At 33.7% G+C, this 23,697-nt stretch overlaps 2 protein-coding genes across 5 annotated transcripts in view; one reads left to right on the forward strand and one right to left on the reverse strand.

Annotated features, from left to right (window-relative positions):
- Positions 1 to 4,813, reverse strand: part of RUNX2 (RUNX family transcription factor 2) — a 218,038-nt gene extending 213,225 nt beyond the window's left edge. The window contains exons 1-2 of the mRNA XM_053602204.1: positions 4,604 to 4,813; positions 4,281 to 4,407 (exon numbers count right to left, since the gene is read on the reverse strand). Coding sequence (XP_053458179.1) covers positions 4,281 to 4,407; positions 4,604 to 4,741 — 265 coding nt within the window. The 5' untranslated portion in view covers positions 4,742 to 4,813. The remainder of the gene's footprint in view (positions 1 to 4,280; positions 4,408 to 4,603) is intronic.
- Positions 1 to 23,697, forward strand: part of SUPT3H (SPT3 homolog, SAGA and STAGA complex component) — a 502,772-nt gene that overhangs the window by 44,494 nt on the left and 434,581 nt on the right. The gene's annotated exons all lie outside the window — the stretch shown is intronic.

Below are 23,697 nucleotides of genomic sequence, written 5' to 3' on the forward strand. Positions count from 1 at the left end.
GGTGTAATTTTATCTTCAGTAGAAGCTGAAGAGGTCATTGGTATAGGAGAAAAAATAGTGCATTAAGGTAATCTATTAGTCCCTGCCTGAATTACCATTAGATTTGCTAGGATCTGATTAATAATAGGTCTGGAGTGGTAAATGAGTGGAAAAACTAGTTATGCTTTGTCACAATTACAATTTTGGTATTTTCAAGAAGGTTTTTTTTTTCATATTGAATCGATGGCATTTATTTAGGCACGTGTAATATTTTTAAAGAGACACTAGAGGTAGACTGTTCCAGTGAACTCTTTATATAAAAATACCTCTGACGGTTGTTAAGTAATAGCATTTGCAGTTTTAATGCTTTTGATGGGCTTTTGCATGACTTCACTTAGAGTTGTAATATCTTAGTATTCTGGAACAGGGTTAGAATAGCATGGAAAGTTAGTATTTGTATGCTTTGGAAAGGAATTTGAGATGTTACTCTGTTTTGCCATCAGTTTTCATGTATGCATGGGTGCATCATTAATCATCGGAAATGCAAAAATAAATAATCCAGTCCCATTAGATTTTTTTAATATGAATACTTACCTTTTCCTTTTTTTATATATATACAGTTGAGGTATTTAGGTAACCCCTAACCTTTTGCTTCAACAAAGAAGTACAGTATAAAAATATTACCACAGTTTTCATGTGAGCAGCACTTGAGAGGGGAAAAAAGCCCTCTAGATGAATATTTGTTGAAAAAAAAAAAAGTTGTGATACAGAATGTCTTAACTCGGCCCCAATACAGTACTTGAGGACCACCAGTGTGTAAAATTGAAAGCACATGAGTTTTGAAGCACTAGAAAAGGTTTGTAATTGATTAGCGCTGCTTGAAAGTATTGGAGTACGGTGAGTTTTGATTTGTGAATGGTTCTATTCAATAAAGATTAATTCTGCCTGTTTGATAAAATCTTAATGTCTTCAGTGAGTTATGTCCCCCCACCCCACAGTTTATTTAACCATCAGTTCTTTCAGTGTTCTTTTAACAAACTGGAACATTTCTATCTTACTGAATTTAACTTTAACATGACTGATATAAACAAGTCCGGCTATCAGTGATTAACTTGAAGGGTGTAATTGAATAGATTAATATTTTGTTCTTCTAGAAGAGCTAAAATGTATAATATAAATCATGTATATTTCATGCCTTTCTTGTGATTTAGAAACCATCAGGTTCACACAGACTAGCCAAGTCTTTTTCTACAATTTCTTTTTAGTCTTTTACATTTTCAAAACATTTTTAAAATCGTAAGTGAAATCTTTAACAATTTTCTATGTAAAATTAGGACTATTTGTTAATAACTAAATAATTTTTAATATGGGCCTTTGGGAATTACATTGACATTTTTATTTTTAGTTCTTAATATATATTAGATTGGGTTTCTGTGTGTGTTCTTGATTTTTTTAATTCTTCTGCCTTGATTTTGGAATTTAGCTGTCTTATAGCAACCAGTTAGAAAACTTTTGTAAGTATTAAATCTTGAAATTACAAAATTACTGTTATTGACATGGACCAGAACTGTTGTTTTAGAAATCAGTGTTCACACATCATGTTCAATCAGTTACTATGGTCGGTTACTGTATGTAGGAATTTAGTCAGCTGATATGCTTTCATAAATAAATTCTTAATTATACTCTGTGAGTCAGTCACATCTGTCATTTTCAGCAGGCTTTATTTATGATAAATAGCAGATAGATTTGAATAGTATAGATTGGAATTTTTTATTAATTCAAAGTAAAAATATGCTGAGAGATCAAGGTCATTGAGACATTCCACCTCCTTTCTCTGTTTTTCTGCCTGTCTGACTCTCTCTGTCTCTTGTCTGTCACACAAATATACATATACATTTTCATTTATTATATTTGTGCTGAGGCAGTTGGTCTATGGGTACTTTGTCCCATATCTGGAAAACGCCTGAACTTTCTTTTTAGCTATTTTACAAAATTGGGGTACATACTTAGGAAATTTCATTAGGTGATGATAATAATCATTATGTAGGAATTTAAAGCCTGAATTGAGGTTTTAGACTTTAAGTAGATTTTAGAATGGGGAAGTATTTGCCATGTGATGATAACCTATACATAATATCCACTACTCTCCTGTAATTAGTCTGGTTTAATGGGTTCATATTAAGTTCTCTATCCAGACTCTAAGGTACTATTTGGGAGCTGGGGGTGGGAAAGGGAAGGGAAGGGTGGAACCAGCTTTTCAGAAGAGGAAGAATTAGTTATAATGTTAAAAAAAAAAAGGACATGCAACAGAAGAAGATCTTCTGTTGATTCACTGTTATGCCTTGCTTCGAATCTTGGTCAAGTTTTGGAAGTTTTAATACAGAATAGGTTAAGAATGTCACAGAAATGTAAGACTCTAACATAGAATAAGAAGCTTTTTAATTATTATTTGTGACTGCTTTCTTTCTAATGTAGTCATCCTTAAGATCTGTTTTGTTCCTGATATGGTTAGAAAAATGTTCTTTTTTCAAAAACTATAATATTGTGAAAGAGTAATTTAATTGCTTCTGTTATCCCTCCCTGATATCCCTTATTCCTGTTTCAAGTTATCCCTCCATCATAACATTATAGTTTAACCATTTTTTTCATCTCTGGGTAGTAACAATAAAAGTTCTTATCTATAAGTTATAGTATGTACTGTTATGCAGGCTGTTGTATTTATGTTATTTTTTTTTTTTTTAACCCGGCCATTTTTATTTATTTATTTATTTATTTTTTAAATTGTTGGGGATTCATTGAGGGTACAAGAAACCAGGTTGTATTTATGTTCTTATTCCTTAATGTAGACATTTTAAAGTAATGCTTAACAGCCATTATTAAATTTAAAAATAATCTGTATTATATTGTTCGTATTATAACTAAGGGGGCCTGCTTATAGCTATTGAGGGAGTCACTACAGTAATTTTACATTTTTTGTAAAATAAAAAGTACATTTCCTCACCCTTTAAGAGAAAACCTTTTTTCTCCCTTTCAGGTTTAATTATTTCTCTTTTGCCTAAACTAAGACTGATCCTCTAGTAACAGCCAGTTAAAATGTGTGAAGTAGGAGGAGTAAGGGAAACTCCAATCATTAGTTGTAAGTTAAAAGCAGAGTTAATATAAAAATACAGGTATACACAGCAAAAGGATTTATTTTAAAGGATAAAAGAAAATTTTGAAAAACTCACTTTGTAGTTGGAACATGCTGGACATCATAAAGAGAATCTTGTAAGTGTTTAGATACTTGAATACTATGTCAGCTAGGGAATGATGAAGTCATTTACATATCTATTAACACTAACTTAAAATTAAATATTAAGGGACTATATTATGCCTGTTTTCTTTTGGAATCCAGCATGATTTAATAGGTACGGCTCTTTTAAATTATGCAGGGTATCCTTACGGAAATTTATTTTTCATGAAACTAAATAGTATTCATTTTGATAGGTCCAGGAAAATGATTAAAAGAATCTTTCAATGTTTGCAATATGTTTATAACAAGTTCTATATAGTGTGTAGATGTAAAATTAAAATTATATAGGAAAATACAATTGCATGTAAGTTTTAAAAGACTTCCATGAACTTTTCAATGTCCTGGGTAGCTATAAAACTTCAAAAAATTGCTCTGATGTACTTTTTATAATTTTATTTCAGTTGAGTGCATGCTTCAATTTTGTAAAATTGTTTAGAAACAAACTTATTTAGATATCTTGTTATGTAGCTTAAAATTATAAATAGATTTATTTTAGCTGAGCTGGTTAAATTACGAACTGTGTTACAGGTTTATTCCTGGGTTATACATGATAAACCATAATGTTGAGATAATTCTGTGGTCTGTTATTTTGTAAAATTGATTCCTTTTTGAAGTTTGCTTAAATATTGGGAGCTGCTGAAGTCAATTTATCATACTTTGATTAATTAGTATCTAATTTTATTCTGGTGAGGGTTAATGAGAATATTGAACTGTTCCTTTTACTTTTTTAACATCTTCATTTCTTTAACTCTAGAAAACATTTATATTAATTTAGTAAATATAATTGATAATTTAATTTTGTCTTTCAAGTCATTACTTCAAGAATTAGTTATAAATTTCAAATGCAATTATGTACAGCAATTTTATTTTTCAATTTTTAATGCAACAAAATAGCATTATTATGATCTTTAATATACTGTTATCTAGAAAAGCTAGCAGTTTATCTAAGAATCATAACTTTATGTTTAAAAGGTTTATATCTTACAGGATTTAAAAATATAACACTTACCCCAAAAGAAGTTTTGCTGACATGTTGTCACTGTGCTGAAGAGGCTGTTTGATGCCATAGTCCCTCCTTTTTTTTTTTTCAGATAGAACTTGTACTCTCTGTTGTAAATGCTGCTTGCAGCCTTAAACTGGAAATACAAACCATACCCAAACCTTGTTTTAGTTTTACAGTATGCCTGGAGTACATAGACTTTATATTTATTTTTTTCTGTCAAATTATGTAGCTGGTAACATGTGAAAAGCAAGGAAACAAAACAAAAAGAGAATGAGCAAATATTTGAAGGACTACTATTACTGCATAGACTCTGGTTAGAGAGCACTCACTGACTCTGTTGGTCTCGGTGGCTGGTAGTGACCTGCGGAGATTAACCATTTAAAAACCAGAGACTTCTTGCTGTCCTCCTGGAGAAAGTTTGCACCGCACTTGTGGTTCTGTGGTTGTTTGTGAGGCGAATGGAGCATTCACACAATCCAAAAAAGCAAAAGCTTTAAAACTCCCTTTTTTTGCAAGCACTATTACTGGAGAGGCAGAATCATGTGGTTTGTGACCTCACAGTACTCAAAGTAAAGTGGGACTGCCTACCACTGTGGCTTTTCTCCCTTGCTCTTTCTCTCTTTCTCTCTCTCTCTCTCTCTCTCTGACAAAAGGCTTGTGGTAAGGCCTTTCCTGGCATCCAGAAGGATATAGCTTTTTAATTTTTGTGACTCATAAGGATTTGGATAGAATACAAATGCTGAAGGAGCCCAACTCCTGTAAGGTTAAGCATTTGTAGAGCAGAGCTCTGCAGTTAAGGGCTTTCCTTTCTACTACCCCTTATCTTTTCTTTTCTTGTCTTTTTCCTTTCCTTTCCCTTTCCTTCCCTTGTTTTCCTTTCCTTTTCTTTTTTCTTTTCTTCCTTCTTTTAGTTCATTATTGTATTTGTAGAAAAAAGAACAAAATTGGCTCAAAAGGCTGTGTGAAATTCTGAACAACAGTGATGATTTACAATAATTTACTTCTTTGGATTGTATCACATTCTGGGGTCTGCTTCATATTTGCTGGGTGGCTGGATTCCTTCTGTTTTCCTTTTTCTTGTCTTAAACTTGTGAATCTGTAACTCCTTGTAAACAAAGTTTACCTTTCTTAAAGTCTGGTTGCAAACTGGTTGCTGTGCTTTACTGTAATTGGCTGTCATGAAAGTGTTAGTTGGGTGATTCCTTTACACATATTAATTGATGTGTAGTTTATTATCAATATTAGATTATAGCTCCTACAATAAAGATTAAAGATTAAATATAATCTTTTATGTACCTTTATCTCCTGACTAGTTTGAAGATCTTTAAAAAAAAAATGGCAAGAATTATAATATGGATTATTGGATGAATCTTAGTTTTTTTAAATGATTGTAATTATTTTTCTTTTTCAAGGAAGTGTATTCATTTTAAATAACTCTTTGGTTTTGACATTAACAGCTTTTGATAGCAAATCTAACACATACGTTGTAACTTAGATTGTGCAGTATTAGATTTTATGAGCTCAGAGTGGAGTGGGTTAACAGAAGCTGTATTTTTTTGTGTGTTTATAATGGAAGCTTTGAAATAAATTACAAAATGCTGTGTATAGTAAGGCATAATACACCCAGACAGTATGTTAGTCGTCTCGATTTGCTAATTCTGATTCAGAAGAAAATTGGAAACATCTTTGGGAAACTATCTCTTTTTTTGTCCCTTTGGACAAGTATGTATAGAACTCATTTTCTCATTAGGATGATTATATATCATAGGCATTGAATTTTATATTTATGAATAGAGCTTCCTGTTTTCATCAGTTGGGAGTGATGGAGTATTTTTCAACAAAAATTATAAAGGCGTACAGACCAATTTTCTAGGCATTTTTGGCCATTTATCCATGCCACTCTGAATTTGCATTTTAGACTTCTTAGTGTGATAGTAACTAGGAGTGGCGTAAAATAAATGACTGTGAGGATAGGTGGAGACAGTGAATTACAAAAGATTATTTGGCACATATAATGGAGTAAGGGCTGGAAAAACACTCAGGAGGGTGTTAGAACTGAAATATCCCTATGTTCTTAGCACAGTTTATTATCTGCTGTTGGTTCATATTAGATAAAGATAATTGTGCAGACATGCCTAAAACTTAACTTTTTTTAAAAAAACTAGTTTTCCCAACATACACTGGAAGAATATGGGAATGATTGTAATTCTTTATTATTCAAATGTCTAGAAATTTTCAGAATAAACTTTCAGTGATATACCAGAAATACATTTTGGTGTTTTATTTTAAATATAGATTTATCATACCTTCTTGTTCATGTAAACAGGTTTTACATTGAACAGTAAAAGCTTTCATTTAACATGCAGTTAATGATGCAAAGGAGAGAAAAATTATTCATTTCTTCTCTTTCTTAAATAAGATGTGCCAGTATGATCTATATCTCTAATTAGTATCCAGAGCAAATAAAAGGAGGAGGGTTTTTTTGTCTATATAATTTGTGGAATTTCCAAACATAGTTCCATATGCACATGTAGCAGCAGAATAAGGCAATTGGAAAAATTAAGGTAGTTGCTGTGGTGTGATAAGCAAATGGTTTTCTTCTTTTAGAATGTTTCTGCATCAGGATTCTCTGATACATCTTAACCCCAACTATTGGTGAATATTCTCTTAAAATTTTTTATTATGTGTACGTTGGTCTTCCAATTGACCTGATATGAATTTGAATAATTTTTAATATCCATTTGTCTTTTAACTGCTTGTTCTCTTTTAGCAGGTAACCTTCCTGCTTTTAATCTTTGGGTCAAGAACTAGCATTAAGAGTTAGTAAGATATTGTTGAATATGCCCTTTTTGTGCTGTATGAGGCCCATCAAATTCTGGCAGGAGAAAGATATTTAAGTCATGTGCATTCATTATTCAGACACATTTTCCCCCTATATCAAAAATATATTCTCTTTGGAGCAAATATTGCTTTGTGGTAAAAATTTTAAAACAATAGTGAGAACTGGTAAACATTTGGTAATTGACAGTATGTTTCATTAGATATGGTTTACTACATGTGATTCAGAAAAGTCACTGCAAATAGTCTTGATTATAGATTTATACCATGTTTATAATCAGAAATGGAAAAAATTTTTTTCTTTATAAAGATCCTTAAAACTTCATCCTTTTGAGGGTTACATTAGTACTTGCTGTGTTGAAATAAAGTGTACTGTATGGACTATGTAATGCCATGAAAATGATTTTTTGAAATCAATTTAAATTAGTATTTTGCTTTCCCATTACTTTGTATTTAATAAAATTTGTCACAATTGGCCAAACTTTGAAATACTGATACATTTAGAATGTAACAATATGTGTTTAAATGCTACATATGCTACATAAGTCTTCATTGTTACTTTTAGAATTAATTTATTTTCTCAACTAATGATTATATTTTAATTCTTCAGTTTTACTTTATTAATATTATGTTCACTTCTGTTAGGATTGCCTCAGACTTCCATTTGCTACTATTTTAATTTTCTTTTAATTGAAAAAGAATAAGAGCAAATAATTTGATACAAGAATTTTATAAACTTTAGAAGTCCCAATTTGACTTAAAGTGTTCCGATTATGAGATTTTAGCAAGGAGCTTTCTTAATTCATTGTTTTAGTTTGGTATGTGATAATTTATTTATTTTTTAAATTCTCTAATAATTGTTCTGTTTTTGGACTTGATGTATACTTGTTTAAGATAGATGGCATGTATTGGCCTTGTATTAATCACTTAAACTTTTTTGTATTAGTCAAATTTGTATAGTTTAATATTTTAAATTATTATGAGAAATTAATTCCACTTCTTATTTTAATGAGGTATGTACAACTGTGTGCACATATGTATAGTTATGTATGTATGCAGGCTATCATTTTGTGGCACTTTTTGTAATGAGATATTTTCCCTTTTTCCTGTTTAGTTAGATCATATAAAAACCCAACACAGCATCCTTACCTTGGTTGTTTTAACAGCTTGGTTACTTTTAGCAGCTACCTGTCTAAATGGGAGATTATGTGTAAATTGGATGCCAAAAGAGAAAATATAAATCAGTCTTCATTTTCCCTTTCTCCTCCTCTCTTCCTCTTTCCTCCTCCTTGCCTTGGATTTCCCCCCCTCTTTCCTTCTTGCAGACCTTTTTGGTTTCTCATTCTCTGTTTTTAGATTTCTATATAATCTCAAAGTAGATTTTTAAAGTTCTAGTAGGAAATACTGAGTTTAATACTTAATAACGAATACTTAACCTCGTCGATTTGAAGCTCTTAACATTCATTGCAAATGGTTACATTCTGATATATCACACTTCATGTGTTAGATACTGTTGGCATCTTATTACAGAGATATTCTTTCTGTTAGCTGTTTTGTTTCTTGAATCTTTTCTTTATGCTAATTCCATTTAACACATTGTTTTTATAACATTAACACTTATGAGGATAACTGCTTTTTTCTCTTGAGTTATCCTTTGAAATGCAGTATGATCCATACTTGTTTAATGTAGCTCTGTAAGCAATTCATGTTCCTTGTAATTATTAGAATGATTCATCTTCTAATGCTGTCATTTTTGTCAGAACAAGAAAAGGTGATAACTTGCTTAAAATGTGGGAAACATGCTCATATGACAGCTGAGGATGTGGCTAGACTAAAGCAAGAAATACTACCCACAATGCAATGTTACATATACTACCACTTAATAAAATTTATATCAAATATGCTACTGACAAAACCAAAGAAAAATAATATCCCAACTATGGTAGTTAATGTATCTAGGGAGAAGTGAAAGTAATCTTTTTAGAATCTTTGTACTTAGAAAATATAGTAAATTAAACTGTGAGGCATCATAGTTCATTGGAGCACTATTGTTACGTTGCCGTTGTGCTGTGGAACTTTGTGGTAGGTGAAACTTTTATAATGAGAACCTTTTGGATATTAGCTTTTTTGGAAAAGGCATGAAAAGACACCCCCTTTCTTTAATCATTTTAGTACTAAATGGGGTTATTTAGATACTGTCATCTAGAGAGAAAAATAAGTCTAATTTTGAGATACTCATTGATTAAACCTTTTATATTGTCAGGTATGTTTCTTTACAGTTTATATTATGTTGTTTTTTTATTGTCAGGTTGGGGGGTATGGCATGAATTGTTCACTCAGGGCATTCATGTAATGGTTTTTCTTGCTTTTTATGTTAATTTATCTATGGCTTAACCAATCAGTCCTTATGCTGCTCTATAGGGAGATTAGTCTACAGCAAAAATGTAAACTGCTTTTATAATGTAGCTGAAAAAGATATTAACAAATCTAAAAAATCAGGTTTTAATATATTTAGGATTTCTGTTTATAAATTATAATTTACTGTGCTCATAGCTGTCAGACTTCAGCAATTTTGATGAAATTAATGCCATAGTAATTTAGATGAATTTTGATGTTTTTTAAAGGAGATTGTTGAAGGTTTAAATAAGGGACATAATAGAATTTTTGAATTGATAACTAACATATAGAAGTTTTGTCAGGGGTGGAATACAAAAGATGGTAAGTTAGTATTATTTGTAAAAGATTATTCTAGTATAAAATTGTGTATTTTATACTATTCTAGTATAGAATTGTGTATTTTATACTATTCTAGTATAGAATCAAGTATTCTAGTATAAAATAGCCAGTGTTTTGTTACAGAACTGGCACAGTAATTGTCATTTCATCATTTAATATGAATGTCATTGTCTGTATCTTTATTAAGGATGATTTCCTTAATTGTTTGAAGTTTTTTTCTTCTTTAGAAACTACTTATCAATAACAGCTGTAGTGCTGTGGCTTTTCTCCATGGACTCATGGTGGTCTTTGGAACAACGTTTTTTAACTTTGACAGGTGAGACAGAGGCTCTCCAGTGCCACTGCTTTTGGATGAATCTAACTGTGGTTGGAGAAAGTGCATCTTGCCAAAATATATGGGTGAGACCACACACAGCCTTTAAAATAGTTATTGTAGGCTTATTTTTAGGAATACATGTCTTGACAGTTCTTTTATTTGCATGCCAGTTTCATTACTGTGTATAGATTTTTCATTGGTTTCAGTAAAGGCAATTGCAGATTTAGGCCTCTATTTGTTAAAGTTTGTGTATAATTTATACCGGAAAATACTCTTGAGTTCAAGCATAATTAATAATATAGAAAATATATTGAAAATGAAGCATTAGAATACTGATCTTTCTGTTTTTATAAATTTGACAGTATTCCCTTTGGAAATCTCAGTTTCTCATACAGTTTAGCAGTGAAAAATTGCTCAAATTTGAACTTTAAAGGAGTGAGGGGAGAATGTTAAAATCTTCATATACTTTAATTACATTAATATTAAGAAAAAGTTTGTGGTTCTTATTTAGAAATTTTTTTCTATAATCATTTATTAAAGCGTTGTTTAAAATACAACTTTCACACTTTAGCCAAAGCTTGAAAGAATAGAAACTAATTGCTGAAGAAATCAGTTTCTTAATGTGTTAAGCATAGTATGCAAATTATCCCCTCTTCTTATGGAATGATTGAAACTTTATTCAATTTAGTGAAGTACAAAATTATTTAAATACATTTAAAATTAAATGTCTTGTGAAACTGACTTATTCAGTGACCAGTAGAGATCACTCTTTAGACTTTTATAAAATGTTGTTTCTTTTTATAAAATAATACATTTGGGTAATTATTCACGATTACATTATGTTATTAGTAACAATACTAAAATTTAACTTCTGGAGTTCTGGCAGGTTATAAGACTTTTCATTTGAAAATTAATGAATGTTGCTTAGGTATTTATTTATAGTAAGTTTTAACCTCTGAGATAAGATTATATTTTCATTCTAGTTAGTTTCATAGGGAGAACAGAATCCACAGAAGTAATTGGAAATCCAGTTTTCCCCACTGTTATCACAATATTCTTCCACAATATTGCTGAGTGGTTCTGGCAGGAAAATACTAGGGAAATTGCATTCTTACAGCTTTTCCAGAGAACAAGTTTATGGAAAAAAGAGAGAACATAGTATTTACAAATAAATTATTTAAGGAAAGATTTGGTTATTGCCTCTCAGAAATTAGCATATATGTGAACCTTGATTAGATGCTAGATTGCAAAAAAAAATCTATATAAGCCACTTTTAGAATATTTGAAAAACCTCAAATATATACTGGATATCGATGATACCATGGAATATTTATTCAATTAGGTATGATGCATTGTGCTTATGCAGGAAAGTGTACTTACATTTAAAATAGGTGGATGATGAATTATGATTATGAAGTCAGTAACATACTTAAATATATACAGTAAAACACAGTGTTACTTGGTGAACGTAGGGAAAGGGCATATAGGCTTTTATTTCGATGTTTTTCACCTTAAACAGTGAATTATGAAAGGTGACACGTTTTATGTTTAAGGGATACCAAAATTTGATTTCAATTTGAAATCAAATAAATAGTTGGAGAAAATTTACTTGCATGTATAAATAGTAAATTTAAAAGATTTGTGAATTATTAATAGCTTGGGCTGTATATAGCAGTTTTAGATTTTAGTTTATACTTTTATTTTTTATATTTAAAGTTTATTCACAGTAAACCATAACTAGGTTTCAGAAATTTATTCATGGTAAATATAAATTGAAGATAGTCCCAACTTAAAAAATTTAAAGGTTGTATTTTAGGAAGTTTTTATATTTAAAGTTTATTCACAGTAAACCAAAACTAGGTTTCAGAAATTTATTCATGGTAAATATAAATTGAAGATGGTCCCAACTTAAAACATTTAAAGGTTGTATTGTAGGAACTCAAGGCTAGGAAGATTTTTAAAAGCTTCTGTAACTGTTATGTCATTTATTTATTCTTACGTAGATGCTGCTAGAGTATATAAAAGTCACTTAAAGGTTCATTTACATTAAATAAATACCACTAAATTGTACTACTATGGGTCCTAAATTTTAAACTACTAAATTGTACTTTTTCAAGACATATTTTAATAAGCAGAAGCCTACATGTCTATATGCAAAGTATTCATTTTGAATTTACCCTACCAGGGATTTACACACTTTTCCTAACTGGCCAATTAGTAAATATTTTTGGCTTTGTGGGCCATTGGGTTTCTGTCAACTACTCAACTCTACCATTAGAGTATGAAAGCAGAGGGATAAGTGAGTGGGTATGACTGAATTCCAGTAAAACTTTATTTACAAATCCTGGTAGTTGGACTGCTGTAGTAATTTGCCTACTCCTGCCACTTATACCGTACATATAGAATTTTGTGCCCCAATGCTATCCTCTTACAGATCAGATAATGATTTGTAATAAAGATGATCAAGTTTCTTACTTACATTTTATTATAGAATTCTTTCTTAAAGTATTTACAGAATCTTTTTTTTTTTAATAGTTGATTGTTATTTGGCAGATTTTGTCTATGGTACTTAATAACCATCTGTTAAATTGAGTATTGGAAGTTCATCTTGATCATGCAACTATTATATTGTGTGTTACCCTAAAACTCTTTTTTTTTTTCCTACCTGCAGTGCATCTTACAAGGGTATGTTTGAAACTTAGTAAATGTAGAATGTAAATGTCTTTTTTTTTTTTTATTGTTGGGAATTCATTGAGGGTACAATAAGCCAGGTTACACTGATTGCATTTGTTAGGTAAAGTCCCTCTTGCAATCATGTCTTGCCCCCAGAAGGTGTGGCACACAGCAAGGTCCCACCCCTCCCTCCTTCCCTCTCTCTGCTTTTCCTTCCTCCCCATGACCTTAATTGTCATTAATTGTCCTCATATCAAAATTGAATACATAGGATTCATGCTTCTCCATTCTTGTGATACCTTACTAAGAATAATGTCTTCCACGTCCATCCAGGTTAATACGAAGGATGTAAAGTCTCCATTTTTTTTAATAGCTGAATAGTATTCCATGGTATACATGTACCACAGCTTGTTAATCCATTCCTGGGTTGGTGGGCATTTAGGCTGTTTCCACATTTTGGCGATTGTAAATTGAGCTGCAATAAACAGTCTAGTACAAGTGTCCTTATGATAAAAGGATTTCTTTCCTTCTGGGTAGATGCCCAGTAATGGGATTGCAGGATCAAATGGGAGGTCTAGCTTCAGTGCTTTGAGGTTTCTCCATACTTCCTTCCAGAAAGGTTGTACTAGTTTGCAGTCCCACCAGCAGTGTAAAAGTGTTCCCTTCTCTCCACATCCACGCCAGCATCTGCAGTTTTGAGATTTTGTGATGTGGGCCATTCTCACTGGGGTTAGATGATATCTCAGGGTTGTTTTGATTTGCATTTCTCTAATATATAGAGATGATGAACATTTTTTCATGTGTTTGTTAGCCATTCGTCTGTCATCTTTAGAGAAAGTTCTATTCATGTCTCTTGCCCGTTGATATATGGGATTGTTGGCTTTTTTCATGTGGATTAATTTGAGTTCTCTATAGATCTTAGTTATCAAGCTTTTGTCTGATTGAAAATATGCAAATATCATTTCCCATTGTGTAGGTTGTCTCTTTGCTTTGGTTATTGTCTCCTTAGCTGTACAGAAGCTTTTCAGTTGAATGAAGTCCCATTTGTTTATTTTTGTTGTTGTTGCAATTGCCATGGTAGTCTTCTTGATGAAGTCTTTCCCCAGGCCAATATCTTTCAGTGTTTTTCCTATGCTTTCTTGGAGGATTTTTATTGTTTCATGCCTTAAATTTAAGTCCTTTATCCATCTCGAATCAATTTTTGTGAGTGGGGAAAGGTGTGGGTCCAGTTTCAGTCTTTTACATGTAGACATCCAGTTCTCCCAACACCATTTATTGAATAGGGAGTCTTTCCCCCAAGGTGTGTTCTTGTTTGGTTTATCAAAGATTAGGTGGTTGTAAAATGTTAGTTTCATTTCTTGGTTTTCAATTCGATTCCAAGTGTCTATGTCTCTGTTTTTGTGCCAGTACCATGCTGTCTTGAGCACTATGGCTTTGTAGTACAGACTAAAATCTGGTATGCTGATGCCCCCAGCCTTATTTTTGTTACAGAGAACTGCCTTAGCTATACGGGGTTTTTTCCGGTTCCATGCAAAACGCAGAATCATTTTTTCCAAATCTTGAAAGTACGATGTTGGTATTTTGATAGGAATGGCATTGAATAGGTAGATTGCTTTGGGAAGTATAGACATTTTAACAATGTTGATTCTTCCCATCCATGAGCATGGTATGTTCTTCCATTTGTTAATATCCTCTGCTATTTCCTTTCTGAGGATTTCATAGTTTTCTTTATAGAGGTCCTTCACCTCCTTCGTTAGGTATATTCCTAGGTATTTCATTTTCTTTGAGACTATGGTGAAGGGAGTTGTGTCCTTAATTAGCTTCTCATCTTGACTGTTATTGGTGTACACAAAGGCTACTGACTTGTGGACATTGATTTTATATCCTGAAACATTACTGTATTTTTTGATGACTTCTAGGAGTCTTGTGGTTGAGTCTTTGGGGTTCTCTAAGTATAAGATCATGTCGTCAGCAAAGAGGGAGAGTTTGACCTCCTCTGCTCCCATTCGGATTCCCTTTATTTCCTTGTCTTGCCTAATTGTATTGGCTAGAACTTCCAGCACTACGTTGAATAGTAAAGGTGACAGAGGACAGCCTTGTCTGGTTCCAGTTCTAAGAGGAAAAGCTTTTAGTGGTAGTCCATTCAGTAAAATATTGGCTGTGGGTTTGTCATAGATAGCTTCAATCAGTTTTAGAAATGTGCCACCTATGCCTGTTCTCTTTAGTGTTCTAATTAGAAAAGGATGCTGGATTTTATGAAATGCTTTTTCTGCATCTATTGAGAGGATCATGTGATCTTTATTTTTGCCTCTGTTAATATGGTGGATAACGTTTATAGACTTGCGTATGTTAAACCAGCCTTGCATCCCTGGGATGAAGCCTACTTGATCATGATGAATGACTTTTTTGATGATAAGCTGTAATCTATTGGCTAGGATTTTGTTGAGAATTTTTGCGTCTATGTTCATGAGTGAGATTGGTCTGAAATTCTCCTTTTTGTTTGGGTCTTTTCCTGGTTTTGGTATCAGGGTGATGTTTGCTTCATAGAATGTGTTGGGGAAGATTCCTTCTTCCTCAATTTTTTGGAATAATTTCTGCAGTACAGGAATAAGCTCTTCCTTGAAGGTTTGATAGAATTCTGGAGTGAAGCCATCTGGACCAGGGCATTTTTTGGTTGGAAGCTTTTTTATTGTTTCTTTGATCTCAGTGCTTGAAATTGGTCTGTTCAGGAGCTCTATTTCTTCCTGGCTGCGTCTAGGGAGAGGGTGTGATTCCAAATATTGATCCATTTCTTTCACATTGTCAAATTTCTGGGCATAGAGTTTCTGGTAGTATTCAGAGATGATCTCTTGTATCTCTGTGGGATCAGTTGTTATTTCCCCTTTATCATTTCTGATTGAGGTTACTAGAGATTTTACTTTTCTCTTCCTCGTTAGTCTGGCCAATGGTTTATCTATTTTATTTATTTGTTCAAAAAACCAACTCCTTGTTTCATTCATTTTCTGAATGATTCTTTTGTTTTCAATTTCATTGACCTCTGATTTGATTTTGGATATTTCTTTTCTTCTACTGAGTTTAGGCTTAGATTGTTCTTCTTTTTCCAATTCCATAAGATCTCTTGTGAGATTGTTGATGTGCTCTCTTTCTGTTTTTCGAATGTAGGCATCTAAACCGATGAATTTTCCTCTCAAAACTGCTTTTGCAGTATCCCACAGGTTTTGGTAGCTTGTGTCTTCATTGTTGTTATGCTCAAGAAAGTTAATGATTTCCTGTTTTATTTCTTCCTTCACCCATCTGTTATTCAACAGAAGATTGTTTAGTTTCCATGCCTGTGGGTGGGGTCGAGCATTTTTGTTAGAGTTGAGTTCCACCTTTAGTGCCTTATGGTCTGAGAAGATACAAGGTAAAATTTCAATTCTTTTGATTCTGTTGATATTTGTTTTGTGTCCCAGGATATGATCAATTTTGGAGAATGTTCCATGTGGTGATGAGAAGAATGTATATTCTTTATCTTTGGGATGGAGTGTTCTATATGCGTCTATCAAGCACAGTTGTTCTAGGGTCTCATTTAAGTCTCTTATATCCTTGTTTAATTTCTGTTTAGAGGATCTGTCCAGCTCTGTAAGAGGAGTGTTAAGGTCCCCTGTTATGATGGTATTCCAGATACCATATTGCTCAGACTGAGTAAGGTCTGTTTCAAGAATCTGGGAGCATTTAAATTGGATGCATAGATGTTTAGAATTGAAATGTCTTCTCGTTGTATTTTTCCCTTGACCAATATAAAGTGACCATCTTTGTCTTTTTTGACTTTAGTTGCTTTAAATCCACATGTATCTGAAAATAAGATTGCAACTCCTCTTTTCTTGTGAATTCCATTTGCCTGAAAAATTGTCTTCCAACCCTTGACTCGGAGCTTTAATTTGTCTTTTGAAGCCAGGTGTGTTTCTTGCAGACAGCAAATGGATGGCTTGTGTTTTTTAATCCAGTCAACCAATCTATGTCTCTTCAGTGGGGAATTCAAGCCATTCACATTTATTGAGATAATTGATAAGTGTGGTAATATTCTATTCGTCTTATTTTGTGAGAGTCCATTGCTTAGTTTTATCTTTTGCATCAGTGTGGAGGTTTGGTTCTGTCCTTTAATTTCTGAGTTCTTACTTTGCTGCTGATCCATTGTGGTGGTCAGTGTGCAGAACAGGTTGAAGTATTTCCTATAGAGCTGGTCTTGTTGTGGCAAATTTCCTCAATGTTTGTATATCCGTAAATGATTTGATTTCTCCGTCAATTTTGAAGCTTAGCTTAGCAGGGTACAGAATTCTGGGCTGGAAATTGTTCTGTTTAAGTAGATTAAAGGTAGATGACCATTGTCTTCTTGCTTGAAAAGTTTCATTGGAGAAGTCTGCGGTCACTCTGATGGATTTGCCCCTGTAGGTCAACTGGCGCTTACTCCTGGCAGCTTGCAGAATCTTTTCTTTTGTCTTGACTTTGGACAGGTTCATCACAGTGTGTCTTGGAGAAGCTCGGTTAGAGTTGAGGTGACCTGGGGTCCGATAGCCCTCTGAAAGCAGTGTGTCAGAATCTTTGGTGATATTTGGGAAATTTTCTTTTATAATATTCTCTAGTATGGCTTCCATTCCTCTGGGGCATTCTTCTTCCCCTTCTGGAATTCCTATAACTCGTATGTTGGAACGCTTCATAAAGTCCCATAATTCTGACAGTGAACGTTCTGCTTTCTCTGTCTTCTTTTCTGCCTCTTTTACTATCTGAGTTATCTCAAAAAGTTTGTCTTCTACCTCTGAAATTCTTTCTTCTGCATGGTCTAACCTGTTGCTGATACTTTCCATTGCATCTTTAAGTTCCCTAATTGACTGTTTCATTTCCTTCAGCTCTGCTATATCTTTTTTATATTTTTCATATCGTTGATCTCTGATTTGATTCTGTTTTTGGATTTCCTTTTGGTTATTTTCCACTTTATTAGCAGTTTCCTTCATTGTTTCCATCATTTCTTTCAACATGTGTATTCTAAATTCCCTTTCTGTCATTCCTAACATTTCTGTATAGGTGGAATCCTCTGCAGTAGCTTCCTCGTGGTCCCTTGACGGGGTTGTTCTTGACTGGTTCTTCAGGTTGCCTGGAGTTTTCTGCTGATTCTTCCTCATGGGTGATTTCTTTTATCTTTTTCCTTGCCCTAATTTTCCTTTCACTTCCTCTTGCTCTTTAAGTTCTCGTGCCTGTGGACTAAGGGTTACAGGACCAGAAGGGAGAGAAGGTTTAAGAGCAAAGAAGGGATGAAGGAAAGGAGGACGAAGTGATAAGAAAAAAAAAAAAAGAAAAATAGAGATAGGAGAGGGGGTGGGTAAAAGGAATATTGACAAAAATAAGAGAGCCACAGAAAGAGGGAGACAGAGCAATATAGGTGTACAGTAGGGTACTTGGATACAACCTTAAAAAAAAACCCACCTTCTGGGGGTGCCCAGTTGGATGGTTCCCTTGAGGTCAGCAGCTCTTTGCTAACCTGATCAGACACAGTACCCCACCTCCACCAAGTAGAGAGGAAAGACAAGAATGCTATAAATCAAACCAAAACAAGCAAACAGAAAACTTTACGGGATAAAATTGGCTGGAAAAACCAAATAATAGCGGTAGAAACACTAACAAAAATGAAGTTCTAATTATTGAAATAGGCAGCAATGGGAAATTATAATTAAACTAGAAAAATTGAGAAAGAAAAAGGATCTGTATGGAAAAGGTTGAACTTAAAAAACAAAACAACAATCCACAACATCAAAATAAACAAAAAAAGAACAACCAAAGCAAAAAGAAAAAAAAAAAAACACAACCAAAAACAAAGCAGATTGTATATGTTATTGAATATTGTCTGGGCAACATGTTGTCTTCTGGCGTATGAGATGTTAATCACATTTCTGATACGACTAGAGGCTGCTAGTTTCTCAAACCCCAGCAGGTAGACACCCTAAATCTCTCTTCAGCCCACTTAAAAGGCACTTTGAACTTGTTCACTTACTGAGCAGAAGCTTTCTCAGGGAAGTGCTTGTCGCCGGAATCACTGCTGAAGTGGCTATCCACTTACCCTGTGTGTCAGAACTGGTCTCCCTCTGCCCCCGAGGGTTAGGGCTGCAAGGCGGCTCAGACCCCGCCCTTAGGCTACTTGGTCACTGGGTTACCAGCTCCCACCCAATTCCAGCTCTGCGACCCTGAGGGCGGAGCTTGTGAGGGCAGATCGCTCAGAATGGCTGCCTGTGACCCAGAGCCAAACACTATTAGCTCCATCTGGCTCAGTGGCTCAGACTGGGGCCCTAGACGAAGGCCAAAGTTCTCCGCACTCCCGCTCAGGCTCTCCCCAAGTCAGTTCAGCTGAGTCCCAAGTCCAAAGACACCAAAACAGTTCACAGGTAAGGCCTTTCTGGCTTGCAGTCTCGCTGCTACTGAACTTACAGTTGCGGGCGTGTTTAGACGGATTGAACACATGCGACCACTTGCCGGTTTTCCACTGTTTTAGTCCTCCTCTTGGGGTCCAGAAGTCTCTTGCTGACTCCCTGTATCCTCTCAGGGGCGATGATAGGCAGATCCCACCAGCCAGAGATGCCTGGAGTCCTATATCCTCAAACTCACGGTGCCAGATGGAAGGAAGCTGTTACTCGGCTGCCATCTTCTCTTCAAGCCTTTTTTAATAACAGCATTAATCCATTCATAAGGTGGAGCCCTTATGACCTGAACACCTCACAAAAGGTCCAACTTCCCGACACAGTTGCATTGGGAATTAAGTTTCAAACATGAGTTTTGGTGGACACATTCAGATCATAGCAGTTCAAAAGTCCAGTGAATCCATATTAAAGAACTGTTTTGGAGGCTATAAATTAGTCAATGAGTATAATGCTGTGTGGTAAATACTATGACAGGAGGTTAAAGGTGATACTAGGTGATGATAGAAAAGGTCAGTTTCATTCGATCTGAGGATTCAGTGAAAGTTATTCACAATTCATGAAACTAAGCTGAATTTGAAGAATTCATAGGATTCGATTTAGAACACTCATACATAGGAAGGGCAAAAGGAGGGAAAAATACAGAGAAAGTATGATATGGACTGAGCACAAAAAAGTAGTCATCAGTTTGTGAAATGCAGTGACTTCTAAGGTTGAGTTGAGAGCTGGAGAAGAGTCTGGAGAGGTGAAAGAACTTATTTGTATATTAAGCAAAGTAGATTAAAATTTATGTTGAAAATTAAGGAGAACCATTATCAGATTTTAAGTTTAATTTTTATTTTTAATTGACTAACTTTATATATATATATGGTATACAACATGTTTTGATATGTATATTTTATGGAATGGCTAAATCAGGATATTTACCCTATGTATTACCTCACTTATCATTTTTTTCTGGTAGAACACTTAAAATCTACTCTTTCAGCAGTATTCAAGTGTACAAGATATTATTGTTAACTATAGTTACCTTTGAATACAGCGGATCTCTAGAACTTAGTTCTTCTTCCTAACTGAAATCTTGTGTCTTTTGACCAATATTTCCCTAACCCTCCCATCTCTCTGCCTCTGCTAACCACCATTTTATTTTACTCCTTGTTTTTATTAGTTCGGTTTAGTTGTATATTCCACATATAAATGAGATTATACTTTAACTTAATATAATGTTCACAGGTTCATTCATGTTGTTGTAAATAACAGGGTTTTCCATTGTGTGTATATGTGCATTCCATAGTTTCTTTATCCATTCATCCATTGATGCATACTTAGGTTGATTTCATATCTTGGCTATTGTGAATAATGTTGTAATGCACATGGTGGTACAAACATATTCGTTTTATATCCTTTGGATGTATTCTCAGTAGTGGGATTTTTGTATCATATGGTAGTGCTATTTTTAATTTGATAGGTGTGAGATGATATACTGTATTTTAAATTTACATTTCCCTGATGATTAATTAGTATTGTTGATCATTTTTTCATATACCTGTTGGCTGTTTGTATGTTTTCCTTTGAGAAATGTCTATTTAGGTGCTTTTCTCATTTTAAAAAATTGGGTTATTTTCTTATTGAGTTGTTTGAAATCTTTATATATTTTGGGTATTAGTCCTTGTTAGATGTATGGTTTGCACATTTATTCTCTCATTCCCTAACTTGTCTCTCTACTCTGTTAATTGTCCTCCTTTTGGTTTTAAAATGTTTCAGTTTGTTATAATTCCACTTAACCTATTTTTGCTTTTGTTTTTGTTGCCCTTGCTTTTAGGATTATAGCTAAGACATTATTGACCAGACTAATGACATAGAGCTTTTCTTCTGTTTTCTCCTAGTAATTTTATGGTTTTACAATTTTAAGTCTTTAATGTGTTTTTGGGTTGTTTTTCTATATGATGTGAGATGAGGTTTTAATTTTATTCTTGTGCATATGGATAGCCAGTTTTCCCTGCCATTTATTGAATCCTATTTTGTGTTTTTTGGTATCTTTGTTGAAAATCATTTTCACATATATGTGTGGATTTATGTTTTTTCTTGTCTCTATTCTGTTCCATTGTCTATGTATGTGTTTTTATTCCAGTACAATGCTGTTTAGGGTATTACAGCTTTTTAATAGATTTTTTTAAAAATAAATTTAAATTTTTATTTTTACATATACACGTGTTAATTAGGGTTCCATTTTTTTTGCCTTCACAAAATTAAAAAGACTTAAAATATAATAACGATAACAATGTTTAAGATAAGGATTGGAAACAAAAACCTTGTAAAAAACGAACAAACATAAATATATTCAGAAAAGGAATCAGACAATTGCTACCTCAAAATATTAAGCAATAATAATAATAATGCAAAGAAAGTAACATTCACATTGTCAAATAAGAGTATGTCTATTATAGAATGCTTTGACTCTTAAGATTCGGTATGGAATCATCAGTTAATTTCTGATTTTTTTTAAGTATCAAAAAATAGACAACTAATATAAGTAAAGTAAAAGATAATTTCAAGAAACAGATCATGCTAAATCTTATAGACAACAGAATAAGAAGAAATACATCAAAATCATTCTACTTGATGTGGGTACACCTGACATGAAAGTTGGAGAAAATATGTTATTATAAAGGAGAAATTACAAACATAAGTCACTTATAAATGAGGATACTCGGGAGGCTGTGGCAAGAGAATCACTTGAGCCCAAGAGTTGGAGGTTGCTGTGAGCTGTGATGCCGTGGCATTCTACCAGGGGCGACAAAGTGAGACTCTCTCAAAAAAAAAAAAAAAAAAAAAAAAAAATTATCATTCTGTGCACAAAAGCTACTTGATGCTATTTCAGTCTTTAAAAAAAATTTAAGGCCTTGTTACTCTGGTTTGGATATTATTTGTCCCTGCCAAAGCACATATCAATATCTGATCCCTGATGTAGCCTTATAGGAGGTGGAGCATAGTGGGGGATGGTTGGGTCATGGGGGTGGATCCCTTATAAATAGCTTGGTGATGTTGTGGTGGTAGGGACTTCTTGCTCTTGTTGAGATTAGATTAATTATCATGAGACTGGATTAGCTTCCACAAGAGCAAGTTGTGATTTTAAATGGGGTTCCTCTTTCTGTTTAGTCTCTTTTGCCATGTGTCTACTGCATAAAAAAATTATTTTTATTGCTGCTTCATAACTGTAACGTGTGGGTCGCGACCCCTTTGTAACAATGAAAATACATCCTGCATATCAGATATTACATTACGATTCATAACAGTAGCAAAATTACAGTTATGATGTAGCAATAAAAATAATTTTATGGTTGGGGGGTCACTACAACATGAGGAACTGTGGTAAAGGGTCATGGCATTAGGAGGCATTAGGAAGGTCGAGAACCACTGGTCTACTGTTTCTTACATCGTATTGTGATATAGCACAAAAGCCACCACCACAAGCCAAGAACATGCTGGAGCTGTGCTTTTAAAACTTCCCAGCTTTCAGAACTATAAGCTAAATAAACTTCTTGATGAATTAACAGCCTCAGGTATTCTGTCATAGCAAAACAAAATGGACTAAGACACTTATTTTATGGCCTAACATATTCTTTATCTTGAAGAACATTTTCTGTATGTTTAAGAAGAAATGTTCCCTTTGTATTGTGATGGAATGTTCTTTACTCTTAGATGGAATGTTCTGACAAGTCCATTTGATCTAAACTTCTACAGTGTAGTTCAAGTCCAGTGTTTTATTGATTTTCCTGCCTTGATAACCTGTTCCTTGATAATAGTAGGTGTTAAAATCCCTTGCTGTTATCGTATTGCAGTCTCTCTATTCATATTTGTTAATATTTGCTGTATATATATTTAGGTGCTCTGACATAATTTACTATTGTTTTTTCTTGTTGATGAATTGATCACCTTGTCATTATAAATGGCTTTGATTGCCTTGCTTTGTCTTTAAAATCTATTTTATCTGATGTTAAGAATAGCTCCCCTTGGGGCGGCGCCTGTGGCTCAGTCAGTAAGGCATCAGCCCCATATACCGAGGGTGGCGGGTTCAAACCCGGCCCCGGCTGAATTGCAGCCAAAAAATAGCCGGGCGTTGTGGCGGGCGCCTGTAGTCCCAGCTACTCGGGAGGCTGAGGCAAGAGAATCGCTTAAGCCCAGGAGTTGGAGGTTGCTGTGAGCTGTGTGAGGCCATAGCACTCTACCGAGGGCCATAAAATGAGACTCTGTCTCTACAAAAAAAAAAAAAAAATAGCTCCCCTTGCTCTGTTTTGATTTCTAAGTGCATGAAATATCTTTTTTCCATCTTTTCACTGTCATTCTGTGTCCTTAAGTAAGTCTTTTGAAGGCAGCATATACTTGGGTTTTGTTTTTTAATCTATTTAGCTATTCT

Source organism: Nycticebus coucang, chromosome 9 (assembly GCF_027406575.1).
Source record: "Nycticebus coucang isolate mNycCou1 chromosome 9, mNycCou1.pri, whole genome shotgun sequence".
Classification (NCBI taxonomy): domain Eukaryota; kingdom Metazoa; phylum Chordata; class Mammalia; order Primates; family Lorisidae; genus Nycticebus; species Nycticebus coucang.